General features: G+C 38.5%; 1 protein-coding gene and 1 long non-coding RNA gene across 35 annotated transcripts in view; both read right to left on the bottom strand.

Moving 5' to 3' along the window:
• The window catches only part of LOC115398907 (neurexin-1a), a 248,292-nt gene that overhangs the window by 211,123 nt on the left and 18,656 nt on the right, over positions 1–18,513 (bottom strand). For 10 of the 34 annotated variants that reach the window (XM_030105923.1, XM_030105925.1, XM_030105945.1 and 7 more), the window contains 3 exons: positions 18,192–18,221; positions 17,447–17,458; positions 16,909–16,956 (listed from right to left, as the gene is read on the bottom strand). The exons of 5 other annotated variants lie outside the window; for them this stretch is intronic. In XM_030105923.1, coding sequence (XP_029961783.1) covers positions 16,909–16,956; positions 17,447–17,458; positions 18,192–18,221 — 90 coding nt within the window. The remainder of the gene's footprint in view (positions 1–16,908; positions 16,957–17,446; positions 17,459–18,191; positions 18,222–18,513) is intronic. 19 more of the 34 variants (XM_030105933.1, XM_030105935.1, XM_030105949.1 and 16 more) reach the window with 3 other exon arrangements.
• On the bottom strand, positions 4,729–14,663 carry LOC115398912 (uncharacterized). The gene is made up of 3 exons (XR_003932618.1): positions 14,653–14,663; positions 13,258–13,265; positions 4,729–4,940 (listed from the first exon to the last, which is right to left on the bottom strand). It is a non-coding gene; the product is annotated as an uncharacterized LOC115398912 (long non-coding RNA).

Below are 18,513 nucleotides of genomic sequence, written 5' to 3'. Positions count from 1 at the left end.
GAGAGAAAAAAAAAAAAAAAACATAACTTGAAAAAAGCCATTCCAGTAATGGCTGGTGTGAATTAGATGCAAGATGCAGACCAAAAAATATTTAGAAGAATGTAAAAAATAAATAAATAAAAGAACTGCTTTAGGGGTTATATTCACTAAAACATTTACAAGGTATCAGCAGCTCGTCTGCTCTTGTTATAACAGCACTGAAGTGAAAAAGAACAGAGCTGCCAGGTAGACGCTGTTCTGAGGTGCAGCTCATCCACAAGCCAAACAGAAAAGCCCTGATAACTAGAAACTCAATGGTACGGCTGCTATGGATCAAGTGTGGTCATGTAATCTTCCACCGTCTCTCTCTGAAGATGTGTGGGCAAAGCACAGGTGATTTGAATCCACGGAACACAGAAAAAAAAAAAAAGAAGCAAGACGGGAAATGAGAGAGGAGGGCAAATGAATAACACCAAGGCAGATGAATTTATTCTGCCAAGGTGAAAAATATTTCACTAGAAAAGCTCCAGGAAAATATTCCGTGATGGAGCAGGTGGATTATAAAATTTAAATAATCACATCACGGTGTAGTTTCAGCAAATATCGACTGACATTCAATTCAATGCGGCGACTTCTTTCATGTAAGTTCAACATTTTTGTCAAGGGATACTCAGCAATTAGCAAACGGAGGTACTGTTTGTCTATTTAACAGTAAAATATTTAAAAAACTACATGGTAAAGAAATAAAAGACTGATAGTTCTGTTGTTTACGAACCAGTATTAATGATCAGTTTCTAGAAAATGATCATGTTTAGATAAAGTCAGGCCCTTTTTATATTTACTAGGCAGCAATCCATCCATCAACCTTCTCTACCAGCTTTATTCTCATCAGGGGAGCTGAACCCAGGGAACCACAGGAAGTCCCTACAGATCGTCCATCACATGGAAACACAGTCTCCTACACCTAAAACTAGCTTCGGCAGCATTTGCACTCATGGAAGAGTTCCTTGTATCAAAGTTGGGGGGGAAAAAAGGGAGAACAGTCTGCTCTCGGGTCCAGCTCACTTCACACTCTCAGCAATATTATCAACATTGTACCAAAGAATGTAAAGAAAACACATGTCAGACAGCTGGTGTGATGGATGTTTTGCAACTCAACTACCAAAACAATCCTGGGGAAGTTTTCCAGCTAAGAAATCACCAACACCCTATAAAATGAACGAAACAGTCAAAACAGTGGAAGAAATAACTGTTAGGCACATAAATTACAATAAACGCGGATGTGGTGCTTCTGAAGTCAGTCCCTTCCTGTGCTTGGATTGCTCACGGCTATTTAGTCCACAATGCATTCAGACTTCAATCAGACTAATGGAAAAGTAGCACAGCCTGTTTGTTTTTTTGTTAAAGCGTACTACAGCTGCCTTTTCAAGCAGATTTGAGTTTGCTTGGTGTGCAATCAGACGACAGCTTGCGTGTTCCCACATGATGATCACATCAATTATATCAACATCAGTTCCAGGCTCCATCTACACGACGACGTTTCAAGAGAAAACACATTGCTATTATGTTTCCGTTTCAGGAGAGTTTTAGGTTTACAAAGCAACATTTTGAAAACTTTTCCCTCGTTGATACCAAGATAGAGCTGCTTTGAAGAACTGTGTTACAACAAGCATGTGATTAACCGTCAACTTTGAATGTAAATGGCAGAAAATTATCTCAGCTTTGTCTGTCACTTCATATCTGCTTATAGTCTCTTTCTACCTGCTACAACAAGAGCACACTATGATGATTGATGGCAGCACATTTCTGCCATTAAAATTCATGACACTTGTAATCTGAGCCACGGCGAAGTGTAGATACGGCATTTTACGTATAATTAAACAAGGGGACATGAGCAATTTGCTCAACAAAGATGAGCTACTCAAAAACAAAGGTTAACGAGAAGCTGCCGCACCACGATAGTAAAAAGTGCGCTCATTATTTAGTAATGCAGCTTCCAGCCTACACGATTCACACTGAATGAGGAGTGTGGGGAGGGGGTGTCCTCATTTTTATTTGAAAAATGACTGACAATTAAAAGGGAGATATCATGTGTGCATATCTCAAAAAGGACGGGAAGTTTCTCACTGAGCAATGGCTCCACATGGACGTGTTGGTCTTGGGCGTAATGACTCTCAGTGTGGACCTCCTGAGACAAATTGCCACTGACCCCCATGGATTTTCCAGGGCACACTCGATTGGAAATGGACTATTCAATTTCCCACAGGGGGCCTTGCCATTTCCTCGCTATGCATCACTGAGACGGCATCCACTTTTGGGTACTTTGCTCGCTCGGATAAAAAAAGAAAGAAAGAAAAAAAAAAAACAACAACAATTCAGGGATTGATGCAATAAGAAATAAAGTCCTGATTAAACTTTAATTTACTGTTGTAATTCATTAAAGTCACCCTGCTGCTGTACTTGTGTAATTAAATGTACGGAGAGGGTCAATATCGGTGACAAACGGCTGAATCATGATTAAAATTTAAGATTGGGAGAATGACTTGTGAATATTGTAGGATGTACTGTGCCAAATTCTAGAAATAGCATTTATACAAACTAAAGATGCTTAAGATAATTTTGATATTCCGCAATTAGTATCTGTAATACAATATTACTATATCAAAGTGATTCATTTGCATAACCGAAGCTACTACTAACTGAATAAATAACAACTCAAGGTTTTATTGCCATATCAGTTTGAAAAATATATTTTTAACGAGTCTAAGAAGAAGGGGTAGTTATAGGAAGGCATTTGGCTCCTCAACATGGATATTCAGCTGTGTTTCTATAAAATCTGTTATCTAAAGAAAAACTGTACTTCGGGTTGCTGTTTTAAAGTTTCCAAAAAGATCGACATATTAGAAATATCTTCAGCCGTTTGAACTTTTTTTTTCAAGGACATTTTTTGTGATTCACTATTTTCAGTAATTTAAATTGCTTTGAATGTTTTAGAAATATTGCCTGGTTTTCCCTTCGACCATACTTAGAAGTACTAAATAGCAACACGTGACCTCTGAGCCGAAGGTTGTAGACAGTGAATGTGATGCCTGGTCATTTGGGATACAACGTAACTGACCTGCTTGGATTTAAAAAAAAAAAAAAAAAAAAAAATCCAATTGTTGAAATATGGCCTTCCCTCTAAATGCAACACTGTGGACTGTGCATGGTCGAACCATTCACTGCAAAACAAATACATTTTTAAATTGTTTTCTTATCTATTGCTTCAGCCAACAACAATTATTTTGTCTGGAACATAGACCCTAAAAATACAGTGCTGGGTCTGGCGCTGGTTTAATTTCACCAGGATGCACTTCTTTGCTCTTAACAGCAGAGGATTTTCCCCTGGATGATGCGATTATATTTTAGTTGAGAATTCAATAGAAATGGCAAATGGAGTTATTTTCCAAGTCATAAATTAAATTCTTATTGGTTCAGAATTATCTGTTGCAACTAAGACACTAACGGCGATGTGTATAAGATGAATAATATGAAAAATGGTGCTTCTATGGACTTCTTAAAACACAGTGTATTAATATAAACATTCAAGTTGGTAAGTTCAGAGTCAGTTTTTTTTTTCTGAACTTGGATATGTTCCATTTATAATTTCATTCATCCACTTGTATCTATTTTTCTGTCCATGGGAAACATTTAACTCAAAAGCCGCATTTAAAAAGACGACACAGCCCTTGTTGAGAATACAAACAAATGTACAATGCAGTGAGTCTGATTCCATACAAATTTGTCACAGTGGATCTGTTTTCATCAACATTTCTGGAAAGAAGCGCGATGCAGACTTAGAGTGAAATGAGAGAAAATGAACAAACCGTTAAAGACCGGGTGGGGGTGGGGGGTGGGGGGGTAGGAATCTCTTTGAAGGTATGTGGGGCCAATAGCATGCGCTCATAAATCACTAACACAAAGCAGCACTACAGTGCCATACATCGCTCTATAAACATGTTCTGTGCACATTCTTTAAAATCTCATTTCACAATGCCTACCGCAAGAATGAATGTGATTTCCAGCCCCATACAGTACATCATAACAACACTTGGCGTCACTCCACTGGCCAGTAAAAGGGCCATAATCCATGATCTAAACACTCAACTGCAACTGAACAAACACACATGCAAAGGATGTATTTCACAGAGTACAGCTGAAGTATAGGTATCTACCTTTAATCTATTTTCTGCTGCGATTCATCCCCTTCCATCTGCGAGCCAAGAAATGGAGTTTTTCATCACTGCAGTCTCTCACTGGCATCGACCAGCTATATTGATCTGGAGCAGATCTCCTTCCACTCTACCTGGGGAGCCAGATGAGCCTTGTTCATATTGATCCAACCTTTTTATTCTACATTCTCACTCACCCTTTCTTTAGGTAGGGCAAAAATTATATGCCTGTCATTTTCTCATAATAAATATTCTTTGGGAAATGAGGCGCCGGCGCTATCAATCCAAAAGCTGCCGTTACATTTTGTTAGCGTTGACGATCCACGTAAGACAAAGGAGCTGTTAAAATCCACCTCCAGCCTCACAATACCGACAGTTCAGTGATGTGAGGACATGTTCCTGCTTATTTGATTGAGGATGCTGGTGATGAGGCTGAGACTGATGCAAAGAGGAAAAACATGTCTATCAGCCGAGCAGTCAAGCGGGTCTGATGTGTGAAAATAAATGTTTGCTCCAAACAAAGAAAGCTAATTTTCGTCAGGAAGAAAACAGTCTCGTAACTTGAGGCAACAGTTTGAGTGTTTTTATTCTTCTGCTCATCACTGTATTTTCCCTCTGTGTCTATCATAATTGTATGCCTCTGTTTTCTAATCCCACTTTATCGTGCATTTTCTTTCCACGTAGTATCCCTCTCGCCTTTTCTGCCCATGTCTTTCTGCTCATTCTTTAAGTCCTTCACTCTGTCTGTGTCTCCTTCGTCCGCCTCGGGAGCAGAATCTGTGGTAATGTACTAATCTGTGGAGCTTTAGTGCAGTCTTGCCAATCTGCCATGTCAAGATACACAAATCTCACTCCGGGCAATTATAGGCCTTTTTTTCCCCTCTCTATCTCGCTCTCTCTGTTTGCACGGCCAACGAGTCTGTTTCTCCGTCTCAGTTGCAGTGAAAACTGCCTCTGTGACCCATCAAATGCAATCACCTTGGGTGTAACAAATGCTGATGGCCCAGGGTGGTAAAGAAAGCAGGTAAACCAGTGCAGGCATGAAACTGGTAAATTAGTATGTAATAAGTGGCGAGAAGAATTGAGCGTGGTTAAAATCTTCATGGTATTGTAAGAGTCCTGCATTCAAGACCAAACAAATCCATTTTTCTCAATGAACAGACTCTGTGCAATCAGAGTCTTGAGACACTGAAACAAATAATAATTTCAGATGTGCTATATTCTTCACATGTTTCCATCACCTTTGAGTCTGAGCTGTATTCATTTTCATGATGTATGTGCAAATCTGATGACATGGAGGCATTACAGTGCCGTTTCGACGGGCATCGGCTTCTCTCTTTAGTCAGTTCTGAACACAGAGTTCCCACAATAATTCTGAGGTCGACTTGATGATCATATGAAAGCGCTGAAATGTTGCTTGTTTTACTCCCTCAGGCATCAGAATATTTATCCAAAAACACTTAAGAAAGAAAGTAGCTTCTTATTGATTGTCTATGTATGCATCCTGTGATGACATGTGAGCTTAATAAATGGCTCTAATGTGGGGCTAAAAGCCAATATCCTGTATATTTAGCAAGATGTTCGACTACAGAAGAACAGACACATTGGCTGAATTTGTATTTGTACTGTGTATGCAGCGACTATTTGAACAGTGCAGCTTGAATACATTGAAACAAACTGTTTTATGTGACAAAAGTAGGTATCTCCGTGGCTTCATTGAGCCATCTATTTTATGTAATGTGTGAACCGTGCACTTTTACATCTTATTTACTCTGTCGTACAGCACTTTGTTCCACTGTGCTGTTTTAAAGTGCTTTATACAGTAAGTTGCTATGCTCTTCGATAATGGTGTTTGCATGGCAGTGCTGTTGGTTGCGTAATGCCTGTAATTTATGTGTGAGCATATAGGTCAGGCATGTATTGATCAATGGTATGTGTGTTATTATTAATGGCTCTATTTCCTGATCAGGGTAACTCTTTATAAGATGAGATAGGCAAAAAACAAACTTTTTTTTTTAATGGAAACGCATTGATTTGAAAATCTGTGAACCTCCTGGAGGTTAAAGGGTTAAAATCCTCTGAGCTCCTTCTTTTACTCTCCTGATACTTTTCATGATGAAACTACGAGTTGTTAAACTTATGAGGGGCCATTAAAAAAGCAATTCATTCTGGTCCACACACATATATTTTCTCTCTCACACACATACATTGTCTTTTTACACACATATATTCTTGCACATACATATGTTCTTCTTGCACACACATTTATTTTCATTTTCACACACGCACATACTTTATCCTCTTACATGCATGTATTCCCCTAAATAAATAGGCATCTATGCATATGTACAATGAAAAATATATATTTGTAAGATAAGAATATATGTGTGTGCGACTGAGGATGCTGGAAAAACATGTAGTAGAGTGGAAAAGGAAGCTCATCATTTATTGCACTGTGATTGACTGAGAAGCTGAAGCGGGCAGTTCCAGCTCAGGTCATAGTCAACATGGAAGGTGTAGTGGAGTGTTGTGAAGTGAAGTGTAGTCCGAGCACTTCTGAAAGCCTTTGGAGTATTAAGAAATATTTTATCATCCCAAAAAACGGCCGGATCCTTTTCCTTGTTGCTTGAGCCGTAGGAGACAGGTTCATCTGCACCAAAGTGGACTCACAGCATGGTGGAAAGTGAGATGAAACAACTTTAAAGGGTGAATTTATGATTCCCGTATGAACGTGACGCCTTAAGACACAGCAAATAAAAATGGGAAAAAAAAATCTGCTAGCTTAGCGTTAACGTCTCTGGAAAAATTTATGGAAAGTTAGCACAACAGTCACAGAACTTACTCGGACAAATTAAACTGAACAGTTCATTCACTCAATACAAAGAACAAACTAATTATTTTAATAATAATTAGCATATATTTTCGTCAGTCATGAAAACATGGACAATAATCAAATATTCTGACAAAATGCACAGCAAGTAGCTACGGAAGCCCAACAGGCTCAAAACGCAAATCACAAATTAATCCAGAATTTTCAGTTTTTCATCACTGTCCATGTTTTTAATGGTCTGAAAAGTTTTGTAACTTTTCACCATGCTGTGTGTCCAGTTTGGTGCAGATGAACCTGTCACCTGCCGCTCAAGCAATGAGGAAAAGGATCTGGCCGTTTCTTGGGATGATAAAATATTTCCTAATACCCCAAAGGCATGTAGCAGCGCTCAGACTCCACTGCACCTTCCATGTTGACTATGACTTGAACAGGCCCCGCCCACTTTAGCTTCTCAACCAATCACAGCGCAATCAATAATGAACTTCCTTTTCCACTAGACTCACTCACACACACATACATATTTCTCTTACATACATATATTCTTCTCTTACACGCATATATTTTCTTTGTACATATGCATATATTCCTATTTATTTAGGAGAACGCATGTAAAAAGACAATGTATGTGTGTGAGAGAGAAATTATAAATATGTCAGAGGTGGATATATGTGTGTGATAGGGCCAGAATGAATTATATAAACTAATATTGAGGACATATTATTATTCAAATGTCTGTTTACCTTGTGTAACAGTGACAGTAATTCTATAACCTCTGCAGTCAGGACTGAAATAAATGTGTTCATCACCTGCTCATGCAGTATAATTATGATATCCTGTCATGTCTTGCTAATTATTTATTGTGACAACACTTTATCCATTTGACGATCCCTCCCCCTCTTGTATTAATCATATTTTTCACAATATTTTTTCAGAGGAAACATGAGTAATTATATGTGAGAAATTAGTTTTGACAGATTTTTCAGCAACATTCTCCTGACTCAATGCTCATCCAAGTAGCTACATTAGTTTTTTTTCCTGCAATAATTTGTCATTTCTTTGAGGAGGAGATGTGTTGTGTGCTCACAGCTAATGACAGCAATAAAAATCTAACATCGCTATCATCATGTTCCCCTATAACTTTCTGCAAGGCTTTGAGAATGTAAAATAATCGGCTTTTTTGGTCCAAATTACTTAATGTTGTGATGGAGGAGCTTTGAAACTGAGTCAATTATTAGTTAAAAGCCAATACAAAAAATACATATTTTTTAAACACAAACAAAGAAAAATGTTGAGCATAATTATGAAATGAAATATGAGAAAATTAAATATGTGAATGTGACATGAAGATAATAGTTATTACATGTTCTTTTTTATGCAAGTTTCCTTCCCGGGGCAGTTTCAATACACCAGAAAAAAAAACAAAACAAAACACCAAAATAGATTCGATTCAACATTTATTTATAGAGGAGTAACCCCTTGAGATGCATCATCTCGTTTTCAAGGGGTTCCTCTGAATGAAATGACAATTAACATAAGGAACATGGCATAAAAAAGGGCCAACCATAATAGTCATAATACAATGAATTGACAAGAGAACTAAACAAAACCAAAAATACAAAACACAACAATAACCACGCACACACACATACACACACACACACACACACACAGCTGTCGTGAATCAACCAACCTCCCAGCCACTGCCACCACCGCATCATGCACAAAGTAAGACATATGGAACCATCAGACTCCATTATATTACAAATGTGTCTGTTTTTGGCATATAATACAGTTTTCAGCATAACATTGGTTTAAAAAAAAAAAAATAAATAAATAAATAAATAATAAAAAAAAAAATAAAATAGATGGTAAAACACAGATATGTAAGAATATAAGGAAAAAAAAACACACACACACACACACAAAACAAGCACAACAAGATTAAGTAACAAAAGCATCAGTGCATACTAAATGAATAAGTAAGTAAAGCTAAATAGAACGGGGTTTATTGTGAGCTGGGCAGAGGATCCACAGCTGCAGGCCTCCCCCCTGCCCAATGAGCAAAGGGTGACCAAGGGGAATGAAGTACCCAGAACCCTCCCCAAACCTGAGAGGGTTGACTGGGGAAGTGAGGACTTGTAGAGTAGTGTAGCCAAGCCTCTGCACTCCCCTTGAAGTGTGGAGACAGTCAAGATATATCTAACTTATAAACATGAACAGACATTCCGAAGAAATGAGAAAACAGAATTTCGAAACATTTGAATTGAGTTTATTGAGCGAATATGTTTGGGAAGGTTATTCCAGTCATGAGGAGCTTTTACGCTGAAAGCTAGTTTTCCAATTTCTAATCTGGTTCTAGGTACATTCAGATAAATTTGGTCATGATGACGTAAACCATAAGGAGTACTGAAAGGCACTAAGTATCTTTTCAAATAAATTGGGTAGTTGAGGTGTATACATTTGAAAATAAACTGTAACCAGTGATACTGTCTCCTCTGAGAAGGAGCAAGCCATGACAGCTGCTCGTACAGCTCACAGTGATGAGTCAGATAAGGACAGCGGAGAACAAAACGACAGAGTTTGTTGTAAACAACATCCAAAGTGTGCAAATAAGTTTGAGTCGTATTTGAATATACTATATCTCCATAGTCCAACACGGGAAGCAGCAATTGTGTAACTATTCTTTTCCTAATTTGAAAAGTGAAACAGTTTATAGATCGATATAGTGTTTTTAAACGATAATTCAATTTGTTAGTAATGTTTTGTATATGTCGTTTAAAAGAGAGATCTTGTTCCAGCCACACTCCAAGGTATTTAATGGAGTCTGTGGGTTCAAGAGGAGAGAAATCCAAAAAATGTAGACTAAGGTTATTTTCCAGAGTATCTATACACCATCGCTTAAACAACATAGAGAATGATTTAGTTTTGTTAAGGAGTAATTTATTATATGACAACCACTGTTGCACAGAATCGAAATCGTACTGCAGGGATTCATTTATTTCTGAGATAACAGGTCTGGAACAATAGATGACTGTATCGTCTGCATAAAGATGTATATCACATTTTGTGCAGCAAAGTGGTAGGTCATTAATAAATATTGAAAATAACAGAGGCCCAAGAGAGGAACCTTGGGGAATCCCTTTATCAATTCCAATAAAATTAGATTGAGTGCCTTGAAATGACACAGATTGGCTGCGGTGGTGTAGATAGGAATTAAACCACAATAACGAAGATCTATCAAGTCCAATGGCATGTAATTTGTCTAGAAGTAAATAGTGATCTACAAGATCAAAAGCTTTAGTTAAATCGAGAAAAATAGCACCAGTGCACATACTATTGTCAAAATTATGAAATATATCATTAGTAAATTTCAGAAGAGCTGAAGAGGTGGAAAAATGTTTTCTAAACCCAGACTGGCATTGAGACAACAAGTTATGTCTGGCAAGATGATTAGATAACTGATCAAAGACAATTTTCTCAAAAAGTTTTACTACACAATTAATTATTGATATAGGTCTATAATTATTAATGTTTTGCATATCTCCTCTTTTGTGCACGGGGATAACTTTACAAGCCTTCCATGCATTAGGTACTGTGCAGGTTGAAAAGGACATATTGAAAAGTTCAGCTAGAGGATGAGAGAGAGCATTTGCAGCAAGTTTGATATATTTGCTCTCAATGCCATCAGGGCCAGGTCCTGCACTTAAAGATAACTTGCCTATTGCCTCAAGGACCTCAGCTGAGGTGACATGCTTGAACATGAAAGAGCTATTGCACGGCAGAGAATGAACTAATGACTGAGTATGTGAAAGGGGAGAAACCTCTGGTGTTTGGGAAAAATGCAAGCTGAAAGCGTTAGCGATGGCACTCGGGTCATTAGTAATTTCATTATTAATCAGCATATTATTTACAGAGCTATTTGACTTACCTATCAAAGAGTTTACTTTTTGCCAAAATTGTTTAGGATTATTAAAATTGTTTGTCAAACTGTATTTATAATAGTCAGCTTTTGCGTTTCTTGTTTGTGTAGTACATGTGTTTCTTAATTTTTTATATTCCTCCCAGTCTGCCAGTACTTTTGTTTGTTTATATTTATCGAACGCCCTATCTCTCTGTTTAAAGAGCTTGATAAGATCGCTGCTAATCCAAGGCAGATGGTGGCCTTTGACCTTAACAGTTGTCCAAGGAGCATGTTTATCTAATACCTGCATAAATTCTGTATAGAAGAAATCCCATGCTGTAGAAACATCAGGAATTAGATTAATTCGGTACCAACTTATCCTTTGCAGATCATAAATGAAGTGATCATTATTAAATGACTTTGAGTTACGAACCCTAATATATTTAGGTGCTAGATGAGGTGTGTGGATTTTCCAAACACAGTAAATTATGCAGTGATCACTCAAGCAGTCAGAGAGAACTCCAGATTTCATTATTCTGTTAGGATGAGTGACGAAAATTAGATCAATTAGAGAACTACAAGTTTTACTTATCCTAGTGGGGTCTTGTACCATCTGCGTTAAATTCAGATCGTTAAATAAATTCTGTATTGATGACATAGTAGGGTCTTTCCAGTTTAAATTAAAGTCCCCCATTAGAATAAGTTCACTTGTATTATTCAGAGATGAAACAGTGGCAATAATGTTTTTAGCAGACTCTAACTTAGGACATGAGGGCGGACGATATATATTGCCAATAGTAAGCTGTTTGTTTCCATTAAGAGTTAATTTGATGAAGATGCTTTCAAAAAGGTCTGGCTTTACTGTGGGAACAATTAGCTCAGATTTGAGGTTATTTTTAATGTAGGTTGCAACTCCACCAGATCTTGAACCTCTATCAGCTCTATAAAGAGTATAGTTATCAATTTTTATTTCAGAGTCTGTGATAGTTTCATTAAGCCACGTTTCAGAAATTGTTATAATATCTGGATCATTATAAGCAAGCCAAGCTTTAAGCTGATCAATTTTATGCAATAAGCTATTGATATTGATATGGATTGCATAGAGACCTTTACCCATTTATTGAGATATAAAAATAAAGCTTATCAAACATTGATCAGCTAAGCATGTCCCGCCTATGGTAGCGGAAGTGACCAGAAGGAGGTAATCACGACAGCACAATAGACTTGTGTATATTAGAGGTGTCATCTCACACTGATGAGTAGCGTATTTAACACTACACTGATATTCAGCCGGTATAACCTCCCTCACATCAGGTACCACATTTGGGATAAATACTGGATTTACTCTATTTAAACTTAAAAATACTTCAGTCTTAAATCTATAAATAGTACATGCTGCCATCTGTAGATGATTGACACCTTCTGATTATAGTATTGCACTTTATGTATATTACAGCAATTATTAATTTTTTTTCCCCCACATTTTCATCACGATTTATTGCTCTTTTTTTCAAAATAATTCCATACTCTAATCACAGTTTGTAGCATTTTTCCTTCTCGTTCACAGGCTCTCCCTTTTGGAGGCACCCTACATTAATCTTTCTGTCTTTCTATTGATTCGTATGCCACATTAGTTTCCGTCAGGCTCCTAGACCAACAAGAATATCTCGCTGAGCTTTAGACAAATTCTGTCATCTTCTCGAACTGCTATTCTACATGGCCAAAGTGCTTATTGCCACTTAATGTCAGGGGTTATTCCCTCTAAGTGTGGCTTCCAGGTGAAGCATAAACTAGTACTTACTGTAAGAAAACAGCTCAGTCCTCCTCTAATGGACGCCCGTTTCTTATTGATGCATATCTAATGAAGACAATATTTCCCATTGATGCCAGTAACCTATTGGACAATATACTTGCACACTTGTTTCTGATGTTTTAAGGTAAAGATAAGAAACTAATCATCAGAACTGAATGTATTTCCCTGACATGTTTCATGTGAAGCGACAAAAAGAACATATGCTGTTGATTCGACACACACCACACGCTATCATGTTATTTGTTAACTAAAGAAAGCAGGAAACACTTAACATGTGCATGGTGACATTGCTCTCCATGGTATTTAGACATACTTGTTGCCTTTTAATTGCAAAGGTGCCACAGTCTTTAAAAAAAAAAATCACTATCATAGTCATCACTGGAAATTATATTGTGTGAACACGCCTGCTGTTTTCTTTTATTTGTTGGTTTCTTTCTCCCCATGGTGCCAACATCACATGGAGACACTAAAGTACACCACTGTCACAGCTTATAAGAACAATCTCTTACAAAAAAAATACTACAAGTCCTTCTTTTGTTTCTCAGTGAGTAGATTTTAGTGGTTGTCCAACTGGTCTTTTGATTAACTGTAAAACTAAAGGTTCAGAGACACACACCAGCCATTGTGAGGTCATTAGTATCGTAAGAGAGTAAATCCAAAACACTTCCATTCCAAACAATCAGAATGACTCTGGCACTGCCTCTGCTGCTCCTCCTCGTACTGCCAAAAACCAATAAGCCAGTAAAGCTCCCAGTGATTAGTCATTAAACAAGAATAACAATTAAAAGGGAATTCACTGTTTTAAGATCCAGGTGGCTGAAGATGAAGTCAAATTCACAAAAATGTTTCACTCCTCAAATCTGACAGAAATCTCACAGAACAAAAAAGTTCAGTGGATTGATAATTACATTTAGTAATCAAGCAACAGTTTTTGCAGGTGCGTTTGCACATGTTTCACTACAGACAACTTTCACAACAGAATTTTAACTCCAGCAACAATTAATTGTACTAAGTTGAGTTTTGGAACTCAAACGATCTGGCCTGAAGAACGACATGAAGATGTGAGTCTTGGAAGGGCTTTTGCTGTTGTTGACTATTTTGCCTCCAGCCAAACTCCGCTGCAGCTTGAGTGTGATGTGAATGGAACAGCTCCAGGGCGGGCATCATCTCCTGCCTGGTTCAGTGAGCATATCGCATGTTAACGAACAAGGTGAAACGACATCAAGCGTGGCGAAAGTGAAGCCAGATCAACATTTAATGTGTCATCAATTTGATGTCTGATAAGGAAACAAAATATCAATGAGAGATCAGGAAAAATGAAAAAATATGGTGGATAATATATCAAAAAGCATTTTCCCCAAACAAAACCGAAAGTGAAAAACTGAAGGATTTTGTTAAGGGGGAATTCACTCTAATAAGTCATTCAGGATTGTCAACATTTTTCTTGGATGACACATTAATTTCCAGATAGGGTGATTCACTGAGAAAAGCAAAGCCCGAATTGTCAATTTATTTAATAATCATGCATTTGCAAAATGCAGTTCAAATAGTTTTGAGCATTTGAAGTATGAGCAAATCTAAAGTATAGACAGGGACTTTTAGACATTAGGAAGAATAAATGATTTCAAGTGATGTAAAGGTCGACATCAAATGAAGATTAAGAGCAGAGGATTGGAATGAGATCAGTTGGCTTAGAGCTAAAACAAGAGCATAATAACACATCTTCAACTGTGTCTAAAATCTGTTTTAAAAAATATGCTCCTGTAACTCTTCTCTGGTATAAAAATTTACAAAGAGGGTAGGTTTGCGAGACATGTATGTAAATCTTATGCTGAGGCAACAAGACGATTTCACATGAACTTTCATACAACATCTGGGGGAATTGATTTGTTTTTGGACGGATGGCGCTTAATCCGACCACTCAGTCTCATGAGCTCAGAGAATAAATGTCAAGGACCAATGAAGCAGGACTTGGTGAAAACACTTTATGTCGGTTTTCCCTTCATTTGTTACTGATCTGTATAGGATGCATCTTGGCTTTTATGTCATTTCTCTGATTCAGATAGAATCTCCATCACTTTTGCATCAATATGGCTGTTTTCCCCCATTTATGTGCACTACAGTGAAGCCAAAGCATCTGAAGAAAGCCCCTAAAGTGCACTTTATTTGCTCACGTTGATGAGCTGCTCACATAGAGGACAATGCATCATTAACACCACACAGGAGAGGCTTTGTTTCACATGACAACTCTATACATCTTTATTGTTAACACCCACAAATAACAGCCCAGTTGCACGTGTGAGGACATGACTAATATTCACACCCTCCTAACTCCTACAGTGGCTGTGAAACTGTCACGTTTCATAATTCGAAATTTAATTCTTTATCAGCTCATGCATAGCTCGCACAAAATGAGTCGAGAGTAACTCAAGACATACGTCATCTTTAACAATCTGTGACAGTTAAAAGGCTCCAGTGTGCCAGCTGTCTGTGATGTGAAACGAGAAAGGCCGGATCGTGCGCTTTAAGTATCCATTCAAATTGACACTCAAAATATAGCACATCATGTGCAAACAACTGGCAAAGGGATTCGCCCGTCCACTTCAGAGAAATCCCTGGGAAAATGCACCGCGTGATAAAAAGGGACAGTTTCCATCTTTAGAAAGTGAAAGCAATTACATTAGGAAGTACACTAATTTAGAAATAGCCCAGTTGTACCTGTAAGCCTGTCGGCACAGCCTGCAGCCCCTGTTAAGCTGCACATGGCAGTTTATTGTGATGACAGCAATTAAATACCCTCGTGATTTGTGTGCCAGTGGTATTATGACTTATCCAACTGTGTGGCCTGTTCTCCAGAGCAGGGTGGAAACAAGGTTTTAGGAATTCAGTGTCAATTCAGCAGCAGACAGCAGAACAAATAGACGGGACGTCCCCAAACGGCCAGCCATGAAACCGAGGATGAGCTGAGCAAGTGGTTAACGTGACACAGGAGGAGCCCGCCCAGGGATCATGAACATAATACACATTATTCTCACAAGCTAAAAGCAGACAGTGAGTACAAACACTGCACCCCTACTCCTAAACTGAATACTCATGTGGGGATATGTGTTTGAAGCGTAGTGCATAACTGGATTGACTGGGTTTCACGCTGTAGCACACATGGGAAAACTGACCATGGCCCAAATTAGAAGCAGTGTACCATGTATGGCAGATTTGTGCTTCATCAGCATTATCTCAATCTCTCCCTGTGGCTTTCCTTCTGCCACATCCAAGCTGCATGTTTGCTACAGCGCACTGAAAACCTGAGCTGCTGGTGAAGGATGAATGGACCAGTCTCAGTGTTTCAAATTGATGTAATGCTGTCAGTATTTTTGAAAAAGCCATATAAACCTAATCTAGAGTGGAGCAACTCTCTAGTCAGTGTATTGAGAAGCAATTTACAGAAGGTATTTTACACATATGCTTCAAGTACAACTGGAATTTAGATTTAATTAAAAAAATAAAACATGTTATGTGTACATATTTCGATGACTGCAAATAAGCAAATAAAATTACTGAGTGATATTGTTGTATGTGTGCAATTAATGATGCCACCTTAACACACACGCCAGTACAATATGACACTTACCTTGGAAGAAGGAAAACACGATGTCTGCATTTTACACTCCGTACGTGTGTGCGTGCATGTACGTGTGTGTGTGTGTGTGTATGCGTGCGTGCCTGTGTGTGTAAGCTTTAGGCAACTGGCAGCAGGATTCCGATATGATAAAAATACACAGTGCATCCACAGTTCAGTTTGAGACTTACCTGTTCAGTTGATGCTTCACAAGCTCATGACATGAGATATCATTTCACACATTAGTTTACCGTTGTCTGTACATTACTAAAAATGAATAAACTTCACATTGTGTTTGGGGAAATTTCGCACCAGTAATTAACATATTAAGTCTGAAAGAAAGTGCAAGCAAAATATTTTTTTAGAACAAAATGAATGCTTGAATGTCACAGTGTCAGTTATCATTTCACAAATTAGAACAGTCAAATATTTTCCACACTCACTGACATTCAAGTATATTGCATTACTGAAAGCTAACAAGAACTCGCTAAATTTTGTTTAACTTCAGTTATCAACTCCCCCCAAAAAAAAGAAAAAAAAAAAAAATCAAAGTTTTACCTTGAATGCTCAGTAGGGACCTTACAAGCCAAGTTTCCCCTCTCTGCCCTGAGGAGGAGAGTCAAACGGGAAACATGAGAAGTCCACTTACCCCACAGAGAGAAGACGTGAGGATCACAGCCAGGATGGGAGGCCCACAACACTATGATCAAGCCTCACCCGCAACCCCAAAACCCATGGTTTGAACCAAAAAAAAAGGAAAAAAAATCAAAGTGTAGTTACCCCTGGGTGGTGGAGGAGGTGGAGGTGGTGGTGGTGGTGTACTGGAACTAGGACAGCAACTATTGTGTTCATATGCCCATGTGAGTCTCTCGTGATTCTCATGCATCGATCAGAAAAGACACGGGTGACACAGCTTCGACTCGTGAATGCAAAGCGAAAGCAGCACCTACCTTCCAAAAACTTTCAGTAACAGTTGAAAATAAGCATTGAAATAAAATGCCAATGACCCTATCCGTACGCTGTTCAGCATGAGTATATAACGACACAAACACTGCTGTCATAGTTTGATGGGTTCAGAGAATTCAAAGGGTAGTACCTTTACTTTTACCTATGAGATTTGATGAAATGTTCCATGAAGAAAGCAGATTCCAGACAAAAAAAAAAGGGAGAACAGAAGGAGAGGAGACACAAATAAGTGTCATGGTCAAGTAGGAAAAAGACAGAGGTCAGGAGGAAACAAATAAGGCTTGATGGCTACAAATATGCGCAAATGTTGGAGTTGAAATGTGTGACCACAATGAAAGTGGTAAAAGAAGAATTTTACTCCCAGTCCCTGTCTCTGCTGCATGATGCCGATATGTAATACCGCACAAATGGAGTGATGAAGATAGCACAGTCACTACGCCTGCGCAGCCACTCGCAACATGCATTACAGATGTCAGGCCTGGCGAGGATTATTTAAAAAATTCAGCAAGCTTTTAGCCAACGCAGTCCACAGAAATGTTAATGCGAGCATCCTTTTGCTTGAACAACATAAACAGAAGAAAGTACAATAAATGTGAATAATTAAAAAAGAAGGTGGGATTTGTACGCAGCAGAGCAGGGAGCAAAAAGTCCAATGAGCTCGAAAAATGGATCATGAAAGAAAAGCATCACGGCCAGAAAGTAAAAAAAAAAAAAAAAAAATCAAACAGGCCATTCGAAATGAGTGAACGGACAGCCCATATCTGAAGCTTCAAGCCTGAGCGTTGCACAGGAGTTAGAGGCGCGCACGTTTCTGAGCACAATGGGAGCAGGAGGGACAATGGAGGAATGACAGGAAGAAGGAACGGAACTCATACCTTGGTCGCCCATCATCAGGTGTGCCAGACCTTGAAGGAAAACAAGAGCACAGTCAGCAGAGAACAAGGGATCATGGGAAGCTGTGCGACACAGACACGCAGGCATCTCTTTCCCAGAAGATGTCTGTGTTACTCGAGGAGGGTTGGGGATTCGGGGAGGAAAGTGGGACAAGGGAAGCGGAGGGTGCACAGACAGGGTTACCAAGATGAGCAATTAGTCAACCGGTGTGGGTTGCAATGCATCATCCACCACTTACTAGACACCGTTCAGAAATCTAAGTTCAGCTCGACCTTTTCTCTGGGATAATCCGTCCACCTACCA

This window comes from Salarias fasciatus, chromosome 13 (assembly GCF_902148845.1).
Source record: "Salarias fasciatus chromosome 13, fSalaFa1.1, whole genome shotgun sequence".
Lineage (NCBI taxonomy): Eukaryota > Metazoa > Chordata > Actinopteri > Blenniiformes > Blenniidae > Salarias > Salarias fasciatus.
Note: the sequence above shows the minus strand (reverse complement) of the source record. Positions and strands in the feature narration are given on the sequence as shown.